Source organism: Balearica regulorum, chromosome 4 (genome assembly GCF_011004875.1).
Source record: "Balearica regulorum gibbericeps isolate bBalReg1 chromosome 4, bBalReg1.pri, whole genome shotgun sequence".
In the NCBI taxonomy this organism is placed as follows: Eukaryota; Metazoa; Chordata; class Aves; order Gruiformes; family Gruidae; genus Balearica; species Balearica regulorum.
Window position 1 is genome coordinate 68701226 of NC_046187.1, and position 20333 is coordinate 68721558.

General features: G+C 42.6%; 1 protein-coding gene across 2 annotated transcripts in view; it reads right to left on the reverse strand.

Moving 5' to 3' along the window:
- Nucleotides 1–2295: 2295 nt before the first annotated feature.
- The window catches only part of CRMP1 (collapsin response mediator protein 1), a 52572-nt gene continuing 34534 nt past the window's right edge, over nt 2296–20333 (reverse strand). For both annotated transcript variants that reach the window (XM_075752515.1, XM_075752516.1), the window contains exons 7-14: nt 19065–19133; nt 16906–17026; nt 15633–15789; nt 11071–11212; nt 9297–9467; nt 7883–8062; nt 5105–5270; nt 2296–3313 (exon numbers count right to left, since the gene is read on the reverse strand). In XM_075752515.1, coding sequence (XP_075608630.1) covers nt 3222–3313; nt 5105–5270; nt 7883–8062; nt 9297–9467; nt 11071–11212; nt 15633–15789; nt 16906–17026; nt 19065–19133 — 1098 coding nt within the window. In that variant the 3' untranslated portion in view covers nt 2296–3221. The remainder of the gene's footprint in view (nt 3314–5104; nt 5271–7882; nt 8063–9296; nt 9468–11070; nt 11213–15632; nt 15790–16905; nt 17027–19064; nt 19134–20333) is intronic.

Sequence of the window (20333 nt, forward strand, 5' to 3'; positions counted from 1 at the left end):
CATGGGAGCAGCAGTCAGGCTGCAGGGGCTGAGGAACGTGATGGGCACGCTAGCCTATTTCTCCTCAGAGAAATCGTAGCGGAGCTACGTTGACCTGACAAGCACAGTCTTGTTCGCATGAAAGCACTGAACCATCAAGTGCCTCACAAACACCCACACATGCATTTATTCACAGAGGCTTCACTGAGGGAAAATAAATGCATGTTAACAACAGCGGATCTTGACTAGCTTGTAGGCAAAGGGTTCTTTAGTTTAAGATGTTGTTTAGTGTGTAGGAAAAGTGGAATCTGTGAAATCTAGTTACACAATGATCATTTCTGTCCCTTCAAGCATGACAAGCCTCATAGATCAAGTAGAAGTTTTACTCGGAGGTGAGCAACCATCGCTACTTGCACAAATACGTGCAAGAAGATCACTCAGGAAATTGTAACCAGCCATTCCAAAGTTTTCACACTGTCACATTTGCCGCATAGTTTCAGAAAGCAGCTTTATTTCCATTGTCAGGGTTAGATTACCAGACCTGTTGCTGGCTCTGTCAATGCTCATGGGTTGGACAGGACAGTGGACATGAAAACTTGGCATTTCAGGACTGCCCTACCTGCTAGGCTCTGGGTTATTCCAGGACAGGTTGTCATCGGGCTCCTCGGGTCTACAGGGGAAGACGTGAGGAGAGGCTGAAGTCCCTTGGTTTGTTCAGCCTAGAGAAGAAGATACTGAGGGGAGACCTCATCATGGCCTACAGCTTCCTCACAAGGGGGTGACCAGTGATGGAACCTGAGGGAACAGAATGAAGCTGCGACAGGGGAGGTTTAGGTTGGATGTCAGGAACAGGTTCTTCACTGAGGGTGGTCAGGCACTGGAACAGGCTCCCCAGGGAAGTGGTCACAGCACCGAGCTTGACTGAGTTCAAGAAGTGTCTGGATAACGCTCTCAGTCATATGCTCTGATTCGGCTGGTCCTGTGTGGAGCCAGGAGTTGGACTCAATGATCCTTATGGGTCCCTTCCAACTCAGGATATTCTATGATTCTATGATTCTCTTCTAGAATTATTTTACTTTGTATAAAAAACCTGAACCACCAAGTGAGCAAGTTATTTTACTTCATATAAAATACCTGAACTACCAAGGGAGCAAGCAAGCCTAGGGATGAGGGCACCTTCCAGGCAATAGGAAGCATGAATTTGAATCCTTAGCAGAAGTGGTTGTTCATGAAAATCTTAGTTTTTCTCTTATTTGGGAGCAATCAATTCAGTTCACTTCAGGCTGAACTGCAGTGTTTCTTCACTGGTTCAGATGAAAGCAAATGGAAAAGCTGGCTATTCAGCTCTGCTGCCAGGTTTTCAGACCAAGCTGACCAGAATGGAGTTTTCCAGGGTAGTGGTTCCTTTCCCGGGCAAGCATACTGACTTCAGAATAAGATGACAGGCTTCAGGTAGGCTGCTTTCCAAAACTTCTATGTCCCATGTGCACCTGGCATGCACCACATGCCCTGTGCCAACACAATTTATCGCTGGGTGGAAAGGATGGACCAGTGCTAAGTGGTCGAGCATCCCAGCTAGGTAAAACCAGGCCACTGGCACCAAGCTGCTACAAGACTTTTCCTGGTGCAGCTTTGTAGCGTAGACAAGGGCAAAGTGGTAGAAGGCCACGGGGAGGCATTTTGCTGACCTGCTTAATTGCGTAGCACCCCACCCTCCACTGTAGCCCACTCTTCCCGCATCTACAACACAATCAGACAAGTAACAAGCAATAGAAAAGGTTTCTTTACGTAGTTTGTGAAAGAAAGCACTTCCTTCACTCTTACAGAGAGAGAGAGAGAATTCAAGTCCACTTTCCTCACCTTACCTGCAGCATGTCTTGTTCATGCCATGCCTAAACACTCCCAGTTCAGGCAGCAGAGAAAACCAGTATTAAGTCAAATCTAGTTTAGGTCAAACTGGAGGACAGCATACTGGTTCTGTACTACAGATGAAGATAATGGCAATCAATTACCATTTCAAGCCAATCAGATGCAGTCTTGGAGGTCTTGGGAGAAAGATAATTTAGGTCTCATTTGGCCAAAACTGAGGCAGCTGCAATGTAAATGCTAAGTATATTTTTACTGTGAGCTCTACTTAAGACAGATTATGGCATGCTATAGTATGCATACGCAGACACCTATACATTTAACACCCCTTGTGATCTAAAGTGGTTCCTTCTTTCACATGATGTCAACCTAAAAGACAATTTCTCTTGAGTTTCTCCATTCTAAATTTTCAATAATCGAGTAACAGCACTGGAAAGCAGAGGAAGACGCTTACCCATCAATTCATTTCCTTTATTTCACAAGCTTTGAATTCAGAAATTGAACCACGACTAGTAGATCTTGATACGGTAGAGTAAGTAAAAATGCATGTGATTACAAAGGAAAAACTTTGTACAAAAAACTTTAAAAATCCGACGGCAACTTGGATTATCTGTCAGTACCAAAAATCTCATGCAGAAGGAGAGCACTACTGCCCAGGTGGAGAAATCCCTGCAGGGGTGGCAATGGCATTGGTATGTATAAATTATGGCTCTGTCTAAAATGGAAACAAGAAGGACACAGACTTGGAACAGAGCGAGTGGGAACAGACAGGCGCTACAGAGACCATTTGTCATTACGTGTCCCAATGATTTTCTGTGTCTGAGAGAAGTGCTTCTTGGGTTTATAATAAATTAAAGATGAAACAGAAGCTGCTTATACTACTCTACTGCATACTTTCAAGATGGCCATTTTCTTCCTTCATAAGTGTTTTTGGTGGTGTTTCTCAAATACGGACATTAATCTTGGCATTGTGTCTAGTCAATCGTTGGCAACATTGTTCTAAAGGGACTCACTCACAGAATGCAACTTGCATAAATAACTCAGTAACATGCATTAACTACTCTAATACAGCGAAAGGGTGCAAAGGAACCATCATTCAGTTACGAGACGAAGCTAAAACCTGTAGTCACTAAAGGGGCAATGGAAGCACCATGCTTTAAGGTGACTATGGCATGAAAGCACAATTGTGAGGCAAGTAGTTCCAAGCAAACACACCACACTATTATCACCTCTTCCTATCAAAAAAAAGAAAGACATTTCGGTTTTTATTTCCATTAGTACCAAATAAAACTGTGGGTTCAATAACACAGATATTGAAGGGAACGGACATTATTCCCATGATCCTTCATCCTTGTGTTTCTGTCCATCATCATTTTTCAGCCAAGACTGGTAATATTAGAGCGACCACCAGGAGGTGCCACGATGCGGTGGCCAGTACGGCGTGGGTTATTGTCATCTATCTGAGCTCCTGCAGCAAGAGAAAATTAGGAAACAAAGCTATGAAAAGGAAAAAAACATCAGCAGCGAGATGTTACCTGGCTAGTTCCAGCTATGTGCCCCTCATATCACCATCGGCTCATTTCTCTTGCGCCAGACCCCTGACTGAAGCCCTAAACAGACCTTCAAAGCACGTTTCTGTGCCTGGCTCCAGTTGTCTTCAATGGGAAGTGTAGGCTGAAACGTTTGGGATCAGACTGATGCTCACCCTCCATGGGGAATTGTTTTCCACTGACTTGAAGAGCCCATGGAGGGATGACAGCCTACATACTGGGTTCCCTTCAGGAGATCAGATCCTGACAGAAAATATTACTGGTTTAAGTAGGAAAAAAACCACAAAAACATATATGTGCACAGTGGATTTTTCAGACCTGTCTCACTGATTTATAATACCCTTTCCCACTGAGTCCATGGGTCAACAGTACAGTAAATCTGATGTTAGTGCTCATAAATCCATGAGGCAAGTAGCATTGAGCTGATGTAAACTCATACCCACTTCAAACTGCTTTTAAAAATGTTGAAAGGTTAAGCTTAAGGTGACAGCAAGCTTTCTGCCAGGCTAAATATTGTCTGACCACACTCAGCTTCCTAAAGGCAATGTAAGACTACCATAGAAGCGTACGATCATTTTAAATGCTGTCGTAGTCTGTGGTTCTGCTGAATTTCCTAAGAACAGTAAACAGTAGTGTGTGTTTGCCCGATTCGGATCAAATTCGTACCACTAGATGCCTTGGTAGTGCCCAGATCCAGCAGTGGACTGCGAAACCACAGCTTCAGATGCTTATGAAAATCCCACTTACTGGTTATTATTATTATTAGAGGTCAAATTTCTTTCTTTTTTTTTTTTTCTTTTTTTTTCTTTTTTTCTTTTTTTTTTTTCTTTATATAGCTTTACTTATCTGTATGTGCTCACCATGGCCCCAGGTGTCCAGGCAAAAATATACTTCAACTCACTAGAAGGGTTTTTAAAATATTTGCTCTCCTTGGGCTTTCTTCCAGAAGTTTCATTTAGTTTCTAAAGACAGGATCTGGCAGGAAGGAAAACTCCACCATCGGCTCCCACAGGGAAGAAAATCCAATGACTTTCATAACATCATAAGGAGCCACTTATTTACCAGCTGGGCTGTAGACTTTTGAAGGGTAAGGATTCGACACACTTGTGTCACATCTTCAAATGACAAGAATTATTTCCATCAACCCCAAAGGATCATTTTCCAGTCTGTTTCTTATGTACCGTGGAAAATGTTTTGGGAACCAAGAGCAAAGAGGACAAGAAATACTCTGATCTGTATATGAATAGCTTCTGCACATGGTTTGCTGATCACGTACAAGGACAGTTGAGGTTTCCATGTCTAGGAGTTTCTGGTGATACAGCAAGAAAGGAATCTGAGATGCCTGAGGCACATGGGTGGCACCAGACCCAAGTCCCATCAGCTGTATATACCACCAAGGGGCCTCACTCACATCAACCAGAGACCTCAGGTAACTGTGATGGGCCAGGTAAACAATACCGAAAGACTGCATGCAGGAAAAAAATTTAGATTGCAAACATTTTGAATATTTGGCAATTTGTAAAATATTCCTAGGGAAAGAATGTATAAAAACATATATATACATACATACATATATGAAAGTATATGCATGTATGTGTGTATATATAATCTTTTCATATTTGATTAGAAAGGTAATTATAATTGAAATTTATCACCAATAATCCATAGCCATGGCTTTAAAACATTTCTGATGAGTCAGGCTGACTTACCTGATAAGCTAAAATTGGATTGATGGAGGTTTCTGATTGGTGGGGGCTGGTTTTTGGCAGGGGAGGATTTAGTTGAGGGTGCAGGAGTTGCATATTTTGGCGTAGCTGGGATTTCATACACAGGCCCATCGTACATTCCTCTGGACACTCCTTGCAGTCCTCCCACCTAGATCAAGAGGAGAATAAAAATCCAGACACTGAATGCTCTGATAGGGCTCCCTAATGATACTCCTCCCTACATGTGGAGACCACTGAGCGCAGAGCTATAGTCTGCATTAGCTGAAGTAAAACCACCTCTGTATTCTCATCAAAGCTACAGTCTGCTTTATATAGAAAGGAAATTATAAAGTCTCCTCCCTCCATTGATATGTCTGTATATATGAATGACAAGACAGAGATCCTTACTAGGCATCCTTCACAGTCAATGGGGAAAAAGGGGATTAAAAAGAACAGATCTGACCTAAGATCTTTATTTTAAGTATGGTCAGTCACCATCGCCTCTTCTGTGTCCATTCGGAGGCTGTTCAGCAGGGTCGGTTCAGCTGCTGAATCCCACTCTGGTTGTTGCAAGACTGAAACCCACTACACTGATGTAGCAATTTCACTCTTACCTGTATTCTCTCTGCTTCTCCCCTTCAAATATATCATTATCTTCATTAGAAGTCATTGAAAAGTGGTGGCAATTTTTAAATTAAAATTTCAAAGTTTTCCACTTCTTGTCAGGAACTAGAAAAGCAGTTATTCCCTAGACTCTGGCATGGGACCCATCTTTCATTATTTGTCAACAGAGTATCTGTCATTTGAGCTCTGATTTCAGTTTGAGGTGTCTAGATTTTATCCTGGTACAGTTCCTATAAGGAATATGAGAAGACGATCATAACAGCCTCACTGGCCTTAAAATCACAGAAATATAGGAAACAATTTTTTTTTTTTTTAAAGTTCAAATTTTCAGGAAGAGCCTGAAGCCATTGAACTGCAGAATCCAAAGCTCATCAAAAAGACCAGAAATCTGTGGCTTACAAGATTATTGTTTCAGAGCCATTTCCCCAACAGGTTAACAGTGAAATTCAAATACTGTATAGGAAGGACGCTATTCGCACGGGTTTGATCCAGCTCTTAGACAAATCAATGTCTTTTCGTTGCTTTTGGTGATGGGGACATCGGGCTCAGAAGAACCACCATCTTGCAGGCTGAGCCAAAACTAATGCCCAGAAGGGAGCAGCCGCCGACCACAGCCATGAATCCATCTGACAGAGATCCACAAAGGCAGGAATTTATACTGCCATCCCTCTGCCAGGGATAAATTTATGCTGCTATCCTGTGCCAGTTACAGCTTTGCAGCCTTTTGTTTGACATGTTTTTTCTATACTCCTTTGTCGTGCACTCACATATGCAAATGGTAGCTGATATGACCATCAGTGGGTTTTTCTAAAGATTTCCAATCGATAAAATCTGATAGTGGGAAGAGAAATGCGGACACGCATCTGCTCTACCTTCCTCTTGGCAGGCAGCAGAGGGAGCTGCAAGAGCAAAAATATCAGTCCTTTCCTTGGTCCTTTTGCAGACCTTTCCCCAAGTATCTAAAATCAAAGGTCCTTCCCAAAATCCAGGCCACTTGCAAGATGCAGGTTACTTAGCTCAGTTACTTTTGTGCATACACCTGGTATAAGACACCACTCTCTGGTAATTGTTTTTAAAGTGTTGCGTTCACTACTGAAATTATATTTATATAATTAATATACAATTCTATATATTATTATATCATTATATTTTATATATAATTATCAGATTATCACAACTCATTTATATAGCACTCCCATGCGCTAAACCCTTGAGAGGCGAGTGTGAAGAGAAGGCCCATGTCATCCAAGTGGATAATGTAAAAAAAAGTGCAATACTGATTGGTATTTTGCAAAACTTTTGCAGATGCATTTGATATTTATAGTGCCTTTTCTTGTTAGAAGAGCAGACCTCCCACAGCTTGACAGAATTTGTATAAGAAATGATGAAAGATAAAAACTATCAACCTGCTCGTAGACTTAATTTCAGCTGCCACCCCCACAGGCTATGATACATGTTTGCTTGAAGAAAATACGGGGTTTAGTCAATTTGTCTTGTCACCTGTCCTCACACAGTGACTTTCCTGCTCAGTGGCAACAGGGAATTTCCAAATAACCCGACCTAGTGCCAGACCAATTGGTTTTCAACAGAGCACTGATACAATTCAAAACCAGAAGTGGCCCAGTCTTAATCTTGGTCATTTCCCAAGCTTTTTATTAAACACAAAAGTTTTCTGAGCTGTGAATGCTGCTAATAGTTCAGCAGATGCGCCAACAACAGTTCAGAGATGCCAAATATATTGAGTATCTCTGGCTTAAATGCTTTTCTTCCTGCAGTGTGGCTGTTCAGTATGCAAAGCTTAGTAACAATTTAAAATTCTCTTTTTCTTCTGGCTAACCCTCCTCCCAAAGAACCTTTATCTATTCCCTGAATTTTAACTAAAAGTAAATTCTATCACTATTCCACCTCCCTTCAAAAGCCTGCACAGCTGGATAAAGGGCAACTATGCCCAACTGCTCTACCCACTGAAGCTCACAGTGTTAAGTTACATCAGTTCATACTTGCAGAGGAACCAGTTTCTTGGTCGCGTTTTGAACAAGTCATATATAGTCCATCTGATATGGACTCATCTTAGCACAATAATAATAAAAAAACACGTGCCACTGTGGTTGCAAGAGTGTATGGCTATAAAGAAGATTAAAAAATATCTGGCGTTACCTTATTCCTGATTTTGATGCGCTGGTAAAGATATTCAGGGAAAGGTTTGCGAGGGATGAAGCGGCCCATTCCCTTATTTACGTGCAGATTTCCATCTTCAAACACAATCTTCCCTTGGCTTATGACCACGAGCGGAGCACCATGGCACTCCATTCCTTCAAAGATGTTGTACTCAACAGCCTGGGGATCAACCAACATAGTCACTGCAAGTTCAGTACAAGATCTCTTTCAGTTAGTAACTTACAATCTGTATTCGTAGTCACATTTCCAGACAACTGCCATTAAGAGGCATATAAAATTGTTTTGTCTGAAGGAAAAGCAATGCATTATGATCAGAAATGATTTAAATGAATCTCTCTGATCAGACTTCCTGGATCAGACTTTTCCTTTCCATTGCTCACTTTCCGTCAGAGCTCTATCTCATTTGTTTTTGAGGACTTTCCATATTTATCCAGAGCCTCTAGAAGTGCAGTAGCCTGAATAAGAAGGAAAATTGTGACTCAGCTGCCAGATACCCAGAGGACGTGGTTCCACCATGCATGTGCTATGATTGTATAAGAGAATTTCAAAGGGGCCAGCACACATATTTCTGTCTGAAAAAGCCCAGAAAGGACCAGTCTAAACAGGAACGACTGTCAAAGGGCAGGTGATTATTACTTTCTTGAAAATACAGAGAGATCCCAAGACAGAGAAATCAAAAAATGACCTAAACTTACTTTTTAAAGGTTTCTAAAGCTTTATGCCTTTTTAATAAAAGCCATATTACTGGATTTCCAGTAAAATGTTCAGAAGAATTCCCCAATACAAAAGACCAAAGCACCAAACAGTAAGATAACAACTTTGAAATACACAACACATAAGATAAAACCTGTCACAGTCAAAATGAAAGCAACTGTCAGTCACTCGTACTCTGCACTAAGGGCAGAGAAGTATGCAGCAAAGCTTTGGAATTAAACAGAAAATCCCAGCCGTGAAGCTGCTCAGAGCTGTATTATCAAAATATTTCATCATCTGTCATAATTTAGAATACTGTTGGTTTAGCTGTGTGATTTATAATATCAGGTGCTTTTCAGGTAAGCAAAAAAATGAGCTGGTTTTAAATTTATCATCACAGTTTTACTAAGCTCAGCTGCAGACCTGCTGATTCACACCTATTTACAGATCTGCCACAAGCATGCAAAAAATAGTGCAATGGTATATGCAGAGAGAAAAGAAATCCTTCCTGATCCCAGTGCTTCCAATGCAAGATTTCAATACTTTCATCTTCTGAAACATTTACCAACTTCAGAATAGGAGTAGGCAGTTACCCCACTCCTCTATAGCCCATAGATTTGGTGTTCACAGTAACTAGATCAACATTTGAAAAGCAACAGTGACATTTCTTTTTTCTTGCTGGTCTTCCTTTCCTCCTTACCGATTTATGGCTTTTAGCTGTTATAGTCTTCACCTTATCAGGGTCCCAAATAACCACATCAGCATCCGATCCTACAGCAATCCGGCCTTTTCTTGGATACAGATTAAAGATTTTGGCAGCATTGGTACTGGTGACAGCTACAAACTGGCTCTCGTCCATCTTACCTGTGGCCTAAAAACAATGTGACTTGAGCAAAACAAGCTTATAAAACAGGGATTTACTATTCAGAGTGCCAAACAATCAGGGACACACGGGAAGGCACGCTGTTCATATATAGGTGATGTGGCATGAAACAGAGGTTTTATCATGCAGGACTTTACACAAGGCACATTATATGGGAGTTTCAAATACGTGAATGTGTTATTCCTGGCATCCCAGAGAGCAGCCAATAAAACCTTACTGCAGATGATCAGGATGCTCAGTTATCTAAGGCCCCTTTCTCTACACACTGATGCCTACGTGGTTTTGTTGCTAGTCCTGGTAATTTCCATTTAAATGTTTTAATGATTTTAAAACAGAGGAACTTATATGAGTATTAGGAAATTAAATAAAAGATCAAGATTCAGACTCTTTTAGAAACATTTCTTGCAAATTAAGTCCATCCTACTAGTAGTATTACAAAACCTATAAATCTAAGTGATACAACCACAGCTGTAAAGTCCTTGCCTGGAGAAATGTCACCACCAATTGAACTTTTTATACAGTCAGTGATGGCTTAATAGCAGCTGTTCACAGCAGCATTTTGATTTTTCAGTAGACTATTTTGGGGTCTTCCCTGGCAATAAGCAAGAGCAACAACATTCCAAGGAAGAACAAGAGCGCCAAACTTTTTAATATTAAATAAACACTTATTTCCTGCCTGGTAAAACATGAGATTTGCAAAATATAAGCTACTCAGTGGTCTGGGACTGAATGTTACCACATGTAAATCCCACGTTGCAGCCCCTGCTGCAGCTCCTTCCCTTGGCAGGAGTAACAAAAGGGAAATAGCACTGGCTGGCTGCGCTTTGCTTTGCTCCTACACAGCAGATAGCGGAAGCTGCTTCTGCGCTTGGAATCCCAGTAGCGGTCCCTGAAGAAAGTGGTTAATAAACACAGTCTGGGAGAAGTGCTCACGAGAGCGTTGTAAATAGTACCACTTCCCAGTTTGCAATATGCATTTGAGTGCAGCGCAGTGTAAGGTAATGAGAGTGTGTGTGTGTATGTGAAGATGGACAATGGAGGGAGAATATCATTATATATTAGAATCCATGGAACCATAAAAAATTGCTAACTTATACCGGCACCGCACCGCAAAATATGCCAGTATGAATTACATGCAATGTTCTCCTTCAAAGCATTTTACAGTCTAGCCTCAGGCTCAGCTGCCATCCATTTGTAATTTCTCAAAAACGATGAGACACTTCCCAAATTCAAACAATCCATTCATCACATTTATATGGGGTCAGCTTCAAAACCATTAAACTACTCCAGATCCTACATCTCTCAGAAGCATCCACTCTGACACAACTGGAAAATTCAGCGGTGGAGTCTGTGAAGCCTCAGGCCTAATAAAGCATGATGGTATTGCACTGTCGGAAGTGAAACACAGCCCTGAGTTTATAAAACTGGAGGTTTTTGAAATAAACAATTCACCCCGTAGTAGCACTCTCTCAGGGAATTCTCAGAAATGTATTAGAAAGTCACTTAAGTACTGGCCAAGAGTCTCCTGGCTTTACATTATTCAGCCAAGACTCCATTTCTTTTTAGTCCATAAAAGTAAGTAATTACTTACTACAGCCTTGTCCCAGACAACAGTCATTCTTTCCTCAATTCCGTTGACCCCTTCAGGAATCATAGTGAAGTTGTCCTTTCCAACGGCTTTCTGGGCAGTGCTATACGGGCAATGTCCACTTCCCGTCACCTGCAGGTCCCCACTGTGGAGTTAACACACAGAATGTTTAGAGCAGATGGCACCAAGGTTACCTTGGTCTCAGGCTAGCTGTGAATGGACCTCTCGAGCCTACACACTGGAGGCATAAGCTGTAAGTCATGTCAGCAGCCTTTACATGTTGGCTACAGATCACTGAAGAGCCACAATGGCATTGGACATCTCCACCTTCCCCCAGGAGCACCCTGAACTCCCAGATTACAAACCCCTCGGATTTCAGGCTGCTTATCGACAGACATCAGGCACAAGCCCACTAACCAGGACAAAGGATTATTCTAGGATTAAGGAAACGATCGGAAGCTTGTATGAAATGTCTGCCACTCTCAAGATAAATTAATTCATAACCATGCTGAAAAGTAATGGCAAATTTTACAATGAAAAGTCATGAGCATGAAGCTTTTTCCTCTGTATTTCTCCCCTCTGTACATATTTTTCTTGCAATTCTTACACAAATATTTCTGACCTTCCACAACAGAACCATGAAAATAAAAAAAAAGGAAAGTTTTTTTATCAGGTAGTCTTCTAATTAAACAAAGAAAGGCATAGTTCACGTCAAACATGTGATGTGGATTTATCTAATTTAAAGGTCTTTCTTACACAGAAAAAAGCATGGAGTAAAACACAAAAAGAGCTACAAAATAATAATGCTTTCATTTAGAAGTCGTTTTTATTTCAGCCTGGAGAAAATTTTTTTGCAGAGAGAGCAGAACTGGATCACAGCTGCTCTCAGGAATAAGGAGGAAGAACATAACCAACATGCAGAATCTTGCAAAAATAGCCAAAAAAGAAGATAGGTTCTTCAATATCCACAGGAATCGTGATTATTTTTAGGTCTTGATTAAGCTTACAGGAGTCAAGCACATTCAAAGACACTATGATTTCTCTTCTATAACTCCAGAAGGGCGATGTCCCCAGGAGCCTGTCATCCTTTTCTCTGATTATCTAAGTTCCAGCTCTGAAATAATGAATGACTCTGGTCCATAAATTTAGATTCCAGCAAGCTAACAAATAGCCAAGTACAGAAGAAAAAAAGGGTCACACATCAGGAATTCTAATGTAATTTTCTGGGCTGCCAGCCCTAATGATCGCTGACAGTCAGAGAAGAACCTTTGGCCTCTTTTCTTCACCACGCTCACATCCATCCACCCAGTTTTTAGCAGAAGCCAAACCCGTGTATTTAATGGTGAAAAGGCACCTATGTTTTAGCTATTCCTGATTATTACTGACTGCCTGGTGTTACTCCATAGGATTAAATCAAATCCATCTGTTAAACATTCATTTATTCTAACACAATAATAAAGTCAGAAGATTGCAGCGCCATTTCTTCCTTTTTGTTGCTCTTCTGTCAGCTAAGCTTCTTGTGGCGTACCCTCTCTCTTTTCTGCACTCTGATGAATACAACCATGAGAACATGACTGTCACAGCAGGCCCTGTATCACTGCCCATTTCCTTGAGGTTATGTTGCGCTTCTTACATCATCCTATTAATTCCTACACCTGAAAGATAAAAAGGAGTTCCTTCCTCTGAACTCCATTTTCCCACTCCTCTGACATTTAATGACATTTAATGACATGCACTGCACTCCCCAGTCTAATCCATGGAAGACTTCTGAAGCTGAAGCATGACGCTCGAGAGCTGCCCAACACCTCGCGGTTAACCACACGGGCACTGCTCCTGCTCAGATATACTCTGCTGCCAAATGGGGGATAAGCATCAGATCAGCTAAAAAAACTGAGAGACAAGAAGGAATCACCATGGAAAACATCTCCAAAAGAGGCAGTGGTGGGAATTCATAGCGGACATACATGTATCTTTAAATGCCACATCAAAACCTCGTCATCTTAATTCTTCACCGTAAGCAAGGCTTTCACGGCAGGTTACATCTTCCATGAAGCACCAAGATCTCACATCTCTAGTTCAGAAGAGATGGCGTATCACAGCGGCAGTAATGCAGCAGTTCACCATGGACGATGAAAGCTACCTCAGGTGCATGGCCCACAGACGAAACAAGGACCAGATCTCATGAGGCAAATCCAATCTGCAAACCCCATGAGACATGCTGGATTTTTATACAGTCAGCTTTTCAGTGAAAAATCAACGCTTTCTGTGGAAAACAGCACAAGCAGTATGCTGCGTACTTTCAGAGGAAGAATGTTGGAAGGATTTTATAATGAATGTAAAATATCTGCGTCCTAATGCACAGCGCAATAGAAAAGCAAAATACTGTCTTTACCATCATCCTTGTGTAAAACTCCCCACAAATGCATGGCAGACTGATAAAATATACAGTTCTTTTTTTTAGCTTCACAGTATAGATTTAAAGTATTAAAACTGAAAGCAGGCTAAGCTGCTGTCATTTAAGATCTAGGACTTTAAGCCACTAGAAAAAAAAAAAGCCATTTTTGCATGCTTGGAGGATAATGAAAACGTCTGTGACTCCTCAGTTTGTCTTTCTTATGTTAGTGGTAAAAAAGGACATTATTTGGATTCCAGTTCTAAAAATTCTCTTGCTATTTTAGCTAATCTGCTTTGACCCACATACTATTATTTTGGGACTCTCTTCTAGAAAACATATAGCCGTGTCTGATAAAGAGCCAAACATTTTGATACACATTCACATGTGCTGGCTAAGAGCCTTACCCTCTTTACAGTGCTGATAGTGATGGATCAGACCAGAAAAGTAATTTTTCTTCCTTGTCCTTATTTTAAGGAACAGAAAGCTCAATTATGGAAAATCATTTCTGCCATCAGACTGTCACAACAGAACAAATTCCTGAACCGCATGTAACTCAGAGCTCAACTGCGCGTTCGTCAACAGCGTTGTCCACGCAGCATCATTAGGGCAGCCGACTTAAAACCTGGGCTGGGTGGACTGCACAGCCTGACCCACCATGTTGAAGGAGAGATGTGTACATACTGCAGCAGTGGCATCGATCGATGGCAGCTTCCCATCACATGTATGTGCCCATCCACCTAAAGAGCAGCTCTGCCAAGCCTGAATTAAACATGCCGGGGCTTTATATATGCCTGCCATACAGTCTGCCAGTTTGTCATGTGGAAAACTAACCTCAGGAGGAAGCGTTTTCTGAAGATCTATGGGTCACTTTTAGGGTTCAAATGCTACTGCTCTGTCTAGAGCATTTGAAACCCTAGAAAGGGGAAGCAGCAGGTGAGATGAGTGCCACCACATGGTGCTGAATAAGGTTTTGAATGGTAAGTCCAGTTCCTCACTCCAGCACTAGCAATCTGTCCTGGTGGGACTTAAAATGTGATCCATACCATTTCAAAGCTTAAGCTAACATAGACCCATAGTTGGATACAGGCAGGAAATACTTTCAGGGATGGGTTTACAGTCTGGGTTGCTGGCAAGGCATTGCTGATATCTTCTTTTCTATATGAGAAAGATACTTCTCCCTCTGCTGTGTACATTCATCTCTCTAGTGATAATCCTCTGCCTACCAACCTGAAGCCAGTCAGACCATACACCTATCCTGTCCTCCAGTCACCAGCCCATCTCCACCTGAGTCCCTGACAGTCTCCTTTGTCAGAGTCTCCACTCTGGCCCCTTTCTCCTGCCTGACATACCTTCTCTATATGTACCACTTATCTTTGCTGTCCTCCAGCTTGAGGACCCTGGAACCAATAAAGACACAGGCAAGGTAAAAGTAAAAACAAGGCTGCAAGAACTAAACACAAGTAAACTTCTATGATTTTGGTCCATCCCAGATGAAGGCAAACTGTCAAGTCAGAGGTTTTCAATACACAGGAGCCAAACCCACTGAACTCTGCTACAAACAATTCAGTTTAGGACAGCCTAATTCTCAGAAGTGCTCACGGTTTACAGCCCCACACCAGCTTTGACAAAAACTGCCCCAGAAAAGTTTTCTCAGTTCTAGGTATCTCTGCATTCAGGGACAACCCTGATTTCAGGAGCTGTGCTTCCCAGATATGACCAGGGCTTAAAACTGAGTCTGTTCCCACAGACGGGGTCTATCCACCAGGCTGCTGCTTATGCTGGATAGTGAGGATGCCATCTGATCATATTTTCACAATTTGGCTGGAGAAAACAGAACTAGGGAGAAAGCCAGTTTGAAGTCCTGGGCTAAAGACTATCTAGCTGTTTAACTGGGAATCACTTGAAAAGCAGAAAGAAAAAGAATGAATTCCTGAATAGCCAACAGTTGCCTCTCTATCATGCTAACCAGGAGCTGGAAAGTCCATGTCTGCTCACCTCACTGACAGCCTAAATATAGGGATATAACCATCCCTGGTTTTCTATGTTCCTTCTCTGCTGTTTCGTGTATGAGACTGGTTTAAAGGAAAATGAGCTGATCCCTAGAGGCTTTGTCCCGTGTGGCTTTTGCACTTGCCTAACCATCAACCTACAAAAAAAATGAAGGTCTTACCATGCTAAGAGTGAATTTAAGTGGTCTGGAGTGGTAGGATCAGGGCTCAGAGGTGGCGAGGTCACAAAAGCTGCAGCCTTGGCCCAGTTTTTGCTCCAGTAATGTGTCCCATCTGTCCCCAAGCTGGCAGTGATCGGCTCTCCAAAAACAAGGGGACCTTGGGGAAAACAAGGATATACAGGAACTGATTACAATCCACTCTCTCTTCAGCACATTATACTGCTTGCTGCATGCAACCATATATAATTTACGCATTGCTACATGGCCAGCGTAGCTCCCAGAAAATTAAGCAGCCCTGGCTTTGTCTGTATGATAAAAAATTAATGAGGAGGCTCTCTGAGCTACACACGCTTTTGATCAGCATATTTACAAAGCTCCTTTTCTAATCCAGAAGGAGACAATTCAGATCTGGTTTTCATTTGTACTGTTTTAATCACAGTCATGTTCTCTCTGTTGCTCCGATTTGGAGTGCATTTAGGTGGAGGATGGGCTCCAGCAGACAGATGCCTTTTTACTACTCCCAGGTTGGGCACAGCACCAGCAGATAACAGCATATGGTCCCCAGCACCATGCTCCAAGTCTCCAAGAATACAAATACCAAGACGATATTTTGCACTTTGGCTCTTCCATATTGCTCACGTGCTTTGTAGCACCAACCAGCAGAACAGACCTGACTCGCAAATGCAGCTGCGAAAGCGGCTGCCTCCAGGCTCCCAAGCCCCTTTTGGGTGGTTTGTAACCTGGATCCATCCATGGCCCCAGCGAGCAGTGTCAACCCGCAGATGTCCCCAGTGCACATCTGATGGGGCCAGCCTCCAGCAGCAAGGCCAGGAGCGAGCACTGCGCAACTCTAACAGCAGGTTCGCTGCCCAAGCCACCCCTCAGCGAGGAATACCCTGAAATAACTCCAAAAGGCACAGAGATGAGCTGGACCCTGTTAGGAAGAAAATATCTCCCTCCCACAAACAGAGAGAGATACAGCAGTCTAAGGGAAAGGTAAAAGGGAAGACAGGATAAAGAAGACTTACAACACAATCTTCAAGGGGACAGTTTGTGGGGACAATTTCTCAACTGCAAAATGTGAAAGGTTTTCCCTTCGTCTTTCCCAGCCGTAAATATTTAGGGTCTGTGAAGGTGTTACCATTCTTTGGTAACCTCTCCCTATATCTTGTGATTGGGGTCAAGATGTACAGGTTTTTCCACTGAGCTTCTATTCAACAACAACAACAAAAAAAACCAAAACAAGTTTGGGGGAGAAAAGGAAGTCTCTCACCTTTCTTTCTGGCCAGTGCAATGATATCAGCCGCACTCTTGCTCATCACCTTGGTGATGTACACTGGGCAGTTTATTCGACTGGCAATGGTGATGGCACGGAAAACTGCTTCTGCTTCAAGCTGAGTAAAACAAAGAGGAAAAAGTTAACTGCAAAAGCAGACTGAAGAAAAAATGAACTGGAGGACTGAACCATATTTCTCACTGTTTAGCAACAACTCTTCAGGGGTTGATTCTTCTTTTTCCATGGAGAGAGAGGCAATGCTGGGAAGCAGGGAGCTAACCCAACCTCAGACACTTTGCGTTGGAGTAACCACAGCCAGGCTGTGCTCGCTAACGGGGTACAGCTGCCCCAGCACAAATACAGCTCCCTCACTCCTTGCACCCCAGGAAAGGTCACCTCCAAGCAGCTGATGGGGCTCCTCCTTACCTCCCTCCCACCATTCTGCTTCAGACTTCCACCCTGCAGTTGGAAGGAGAATGAAGCAAGGGAACATTGTCCCAGCTCGGAGACAACCTCTGAGCTCTCTCTGGCAGCCTACCCTATGAGCTCTTTACATAAGGATAAGATGACAGTGAATGTAAAGTATTCTCAAACAGCAACTTCAGCACTATGGACTGAATTTAGCCCATAATCCATAAAAGCCTTTGAAGCATCACCCAGTAAGTCCTCTCCATCAGCAAGTGTAAAGGCAATCTCCTCCTGGGGAGCCATCTGGGACGTAGACACACAAAGCAGTTGTCTTCAGACCGAGGAGCAGTGTTTCCCAGGGACTTGGCAGACTCTTCTCCCCACTCCTCAGTTTTATACCTCCCTCCTGGACGGACTCACAGTATCGGCATTTTAATACCTAGAACTCCATTGTGACTGAAAATACTGACTCGACAGTACAGAAATTTCTCTCCAAGAGGTATGCTAGAAAAGTTGAGCAATTTAGCCCTTCCAAAACCACATGGCTTAATTCTTCACAGTTTCATAAATTACTTACTAAGATAAGACTGTCACTTTAGGTTCTCCTAGGACTTTTATCACAGCATTTGTTCTGGAAGCCCCAAACCACCCAACAGAAGACCAGGGAAGGAGGCAGGACCCCTGTAACTCGGCACTGGGGCTGCAGTGATCAGATGCACAGTCAGAAAGATGCAATATTCCTTTCTGGAAATTGCAAATGCAGATTTTCCTTAGGCTCTTCTTCTCATTAAAAGAAAACAACTCCATTCTTCTAGAATAATTTAGGTGGAAGTTAAACAGCAAAATGAAAAAGTACATAAACAGTTCAATAGAAGAATGTGACCAATTAAGCTGATTTCTTTTGCCCTGGGGAGAGGTTATATAAAAGATCTGCAAACCACAACAATCTCTTCCAGTTTAGCCTCAAATCCCCAGGGCGTTGTCTCTTTAGCCTTCAAGGAAAGCAGTCGCTTCCCACTACCGTCCTCCATCATCCCATTAACAGTCTGAACTGTGTACATTAAGGGACATCCACATGTCTCCACCTTTTGCTTCTCATTAAAAAAACCCTTGCCAGATGCCTGAGATGATCCTTGCCAGAGCCTGGTTTTAAGAGAGTTGCATAAACTGAGCTTCCTCACAGCATCTTTCCATTCTCACATATTTGCATTCCTACAGCCTGCATTTCTACTACAAATGTAGTAGAATGGCATAAACATAGATTTATACGTGGGCATATGCATATGCATGTTATATACATACACATGCATTTTAAAGGAGCCAAAACACTTCAATGAATGCGGTTACTCCAAAGCCTAACCCACAAGCTGCACTGCTGATTTTTACCCTGATAAGCCAAGTTTTTGTCATCATGAATCAAATCACAAGGGTCATACTCAAAAGCACATGCACGCCTGTGCCCAGGGCAACAGGAGCTGCGACACCCGAGTGTACAAGGACGCGCTCATCCCCGGACCGAGGGAACACACCTGCTGCAGCAGCAAAAGGCTATTTCAGGCAAACAAACAGGCTGAAGGGTACTTGGACTTTTCAAAGCTTTGAATAACACGGGAAGAGGCTGTGGGAGAAACAGACTGTTGCCTTTCCCCATGCACCCGTCTATCATCTGCACATACAGAAGCCAAGCTCCAATACTATGTGCTCAACAAAGTATTTCCACGAATGACAAAATGAGTGAAGTCTCTTACCTCCTCAGGTCTGCTCAGGGCGTGTCCCTCGGGCCCGGTGATTCCCATCTCCAGGATACGCTTTTGTTCCTGCAACATAGCAGATAAATGCTGACAAGGGCTCCAGGATAAGACCCTTGCAGCAGCCATCCTCTGGCAGATTAACAGCCATAGTTTCTGACTGCCCCTTTTTTTGTCTGTGTAAATGCAGCTGCATAAGCCTGCTGTCAAGGGAGGACGACTGAAAGCACTGGCTCTAAACTGGTCCCATGCCACCAAAGTGTCTGTTCCACGCAGCTAGCACAGATTTCAGGGCAAGATTTACCGCTGCAGTGTGACAGAGTGTATTTGCACCTCGAGCCGTTCAGCTGCACCATTGGAAATATCCTCTGCCCTTCTGAAAGTCTTATTTGACACCAAGACGTCAACCCAGGGAACAGGCTTCAATCAATATACTAAATAGGAATTATGGATATTTCCAGCCTGCAATTCTGTTTTCACTCACAAAAGTTCCTCTCTAGCTGCAATCCATGAAGCACTGTTGACTTCCGTAAACTTTTCGCATTGCTGACACTTCAGCAAATAAAGCCTCGCCTTTGGCACCCAGTTGTCTGCAACACTTTGTAGGAAAAAAAGTGAATCACTAAAATCATGTTTTCACGAAAGCAGAACAGTGCCCTCCAGTTGTGAGGAGACTGTTTCCACACCCAAAAGCCCATCTGGGGACCAATGGGGGTTTGTCAGAAAAAAATCTGGGCTATCCAGCTTCGCAACAGTGAGAGTAATTTTTAAAACTAGATAAAAAGCTTCACCTATATTTTAATTTAAGGTCAAGCAGTGGGATTGGAATAGATTTCCATTTTTGTAGAAAATGGCGGTCAACCACTTCTAATCTGAGGTTGGTCCAGGTCTGCCAGTGGAGCAGAAGTGGGACCAGAGCTGTTGATGTACCTCTGACCCTGGCCTGCCGTGCCCACAGGTCTCTAATGAGCTGAGTTCAACCAATGTAATGACTCCGTGATACAGATAAATGTCCCTTGGAGACCAGGATGAAGTTACCGAACATACTTTACTGTGTCATCTAATAAATATTTGATCCCAGGTCCCCGAGGGTGAAAAGCTCACACATTACCAACATACTCCAGCAAAACCTGAGCAAGTTAATATTCACATACACTTTTGCCTTTGCTGCAATCAATCAAGGCAGAAGAGGCATTAATAAGAATGTATTAATCTGACTCTGTAATTAAGATTATTTTGGTTAGAAAATCATGTTTCATAGGTATCCTT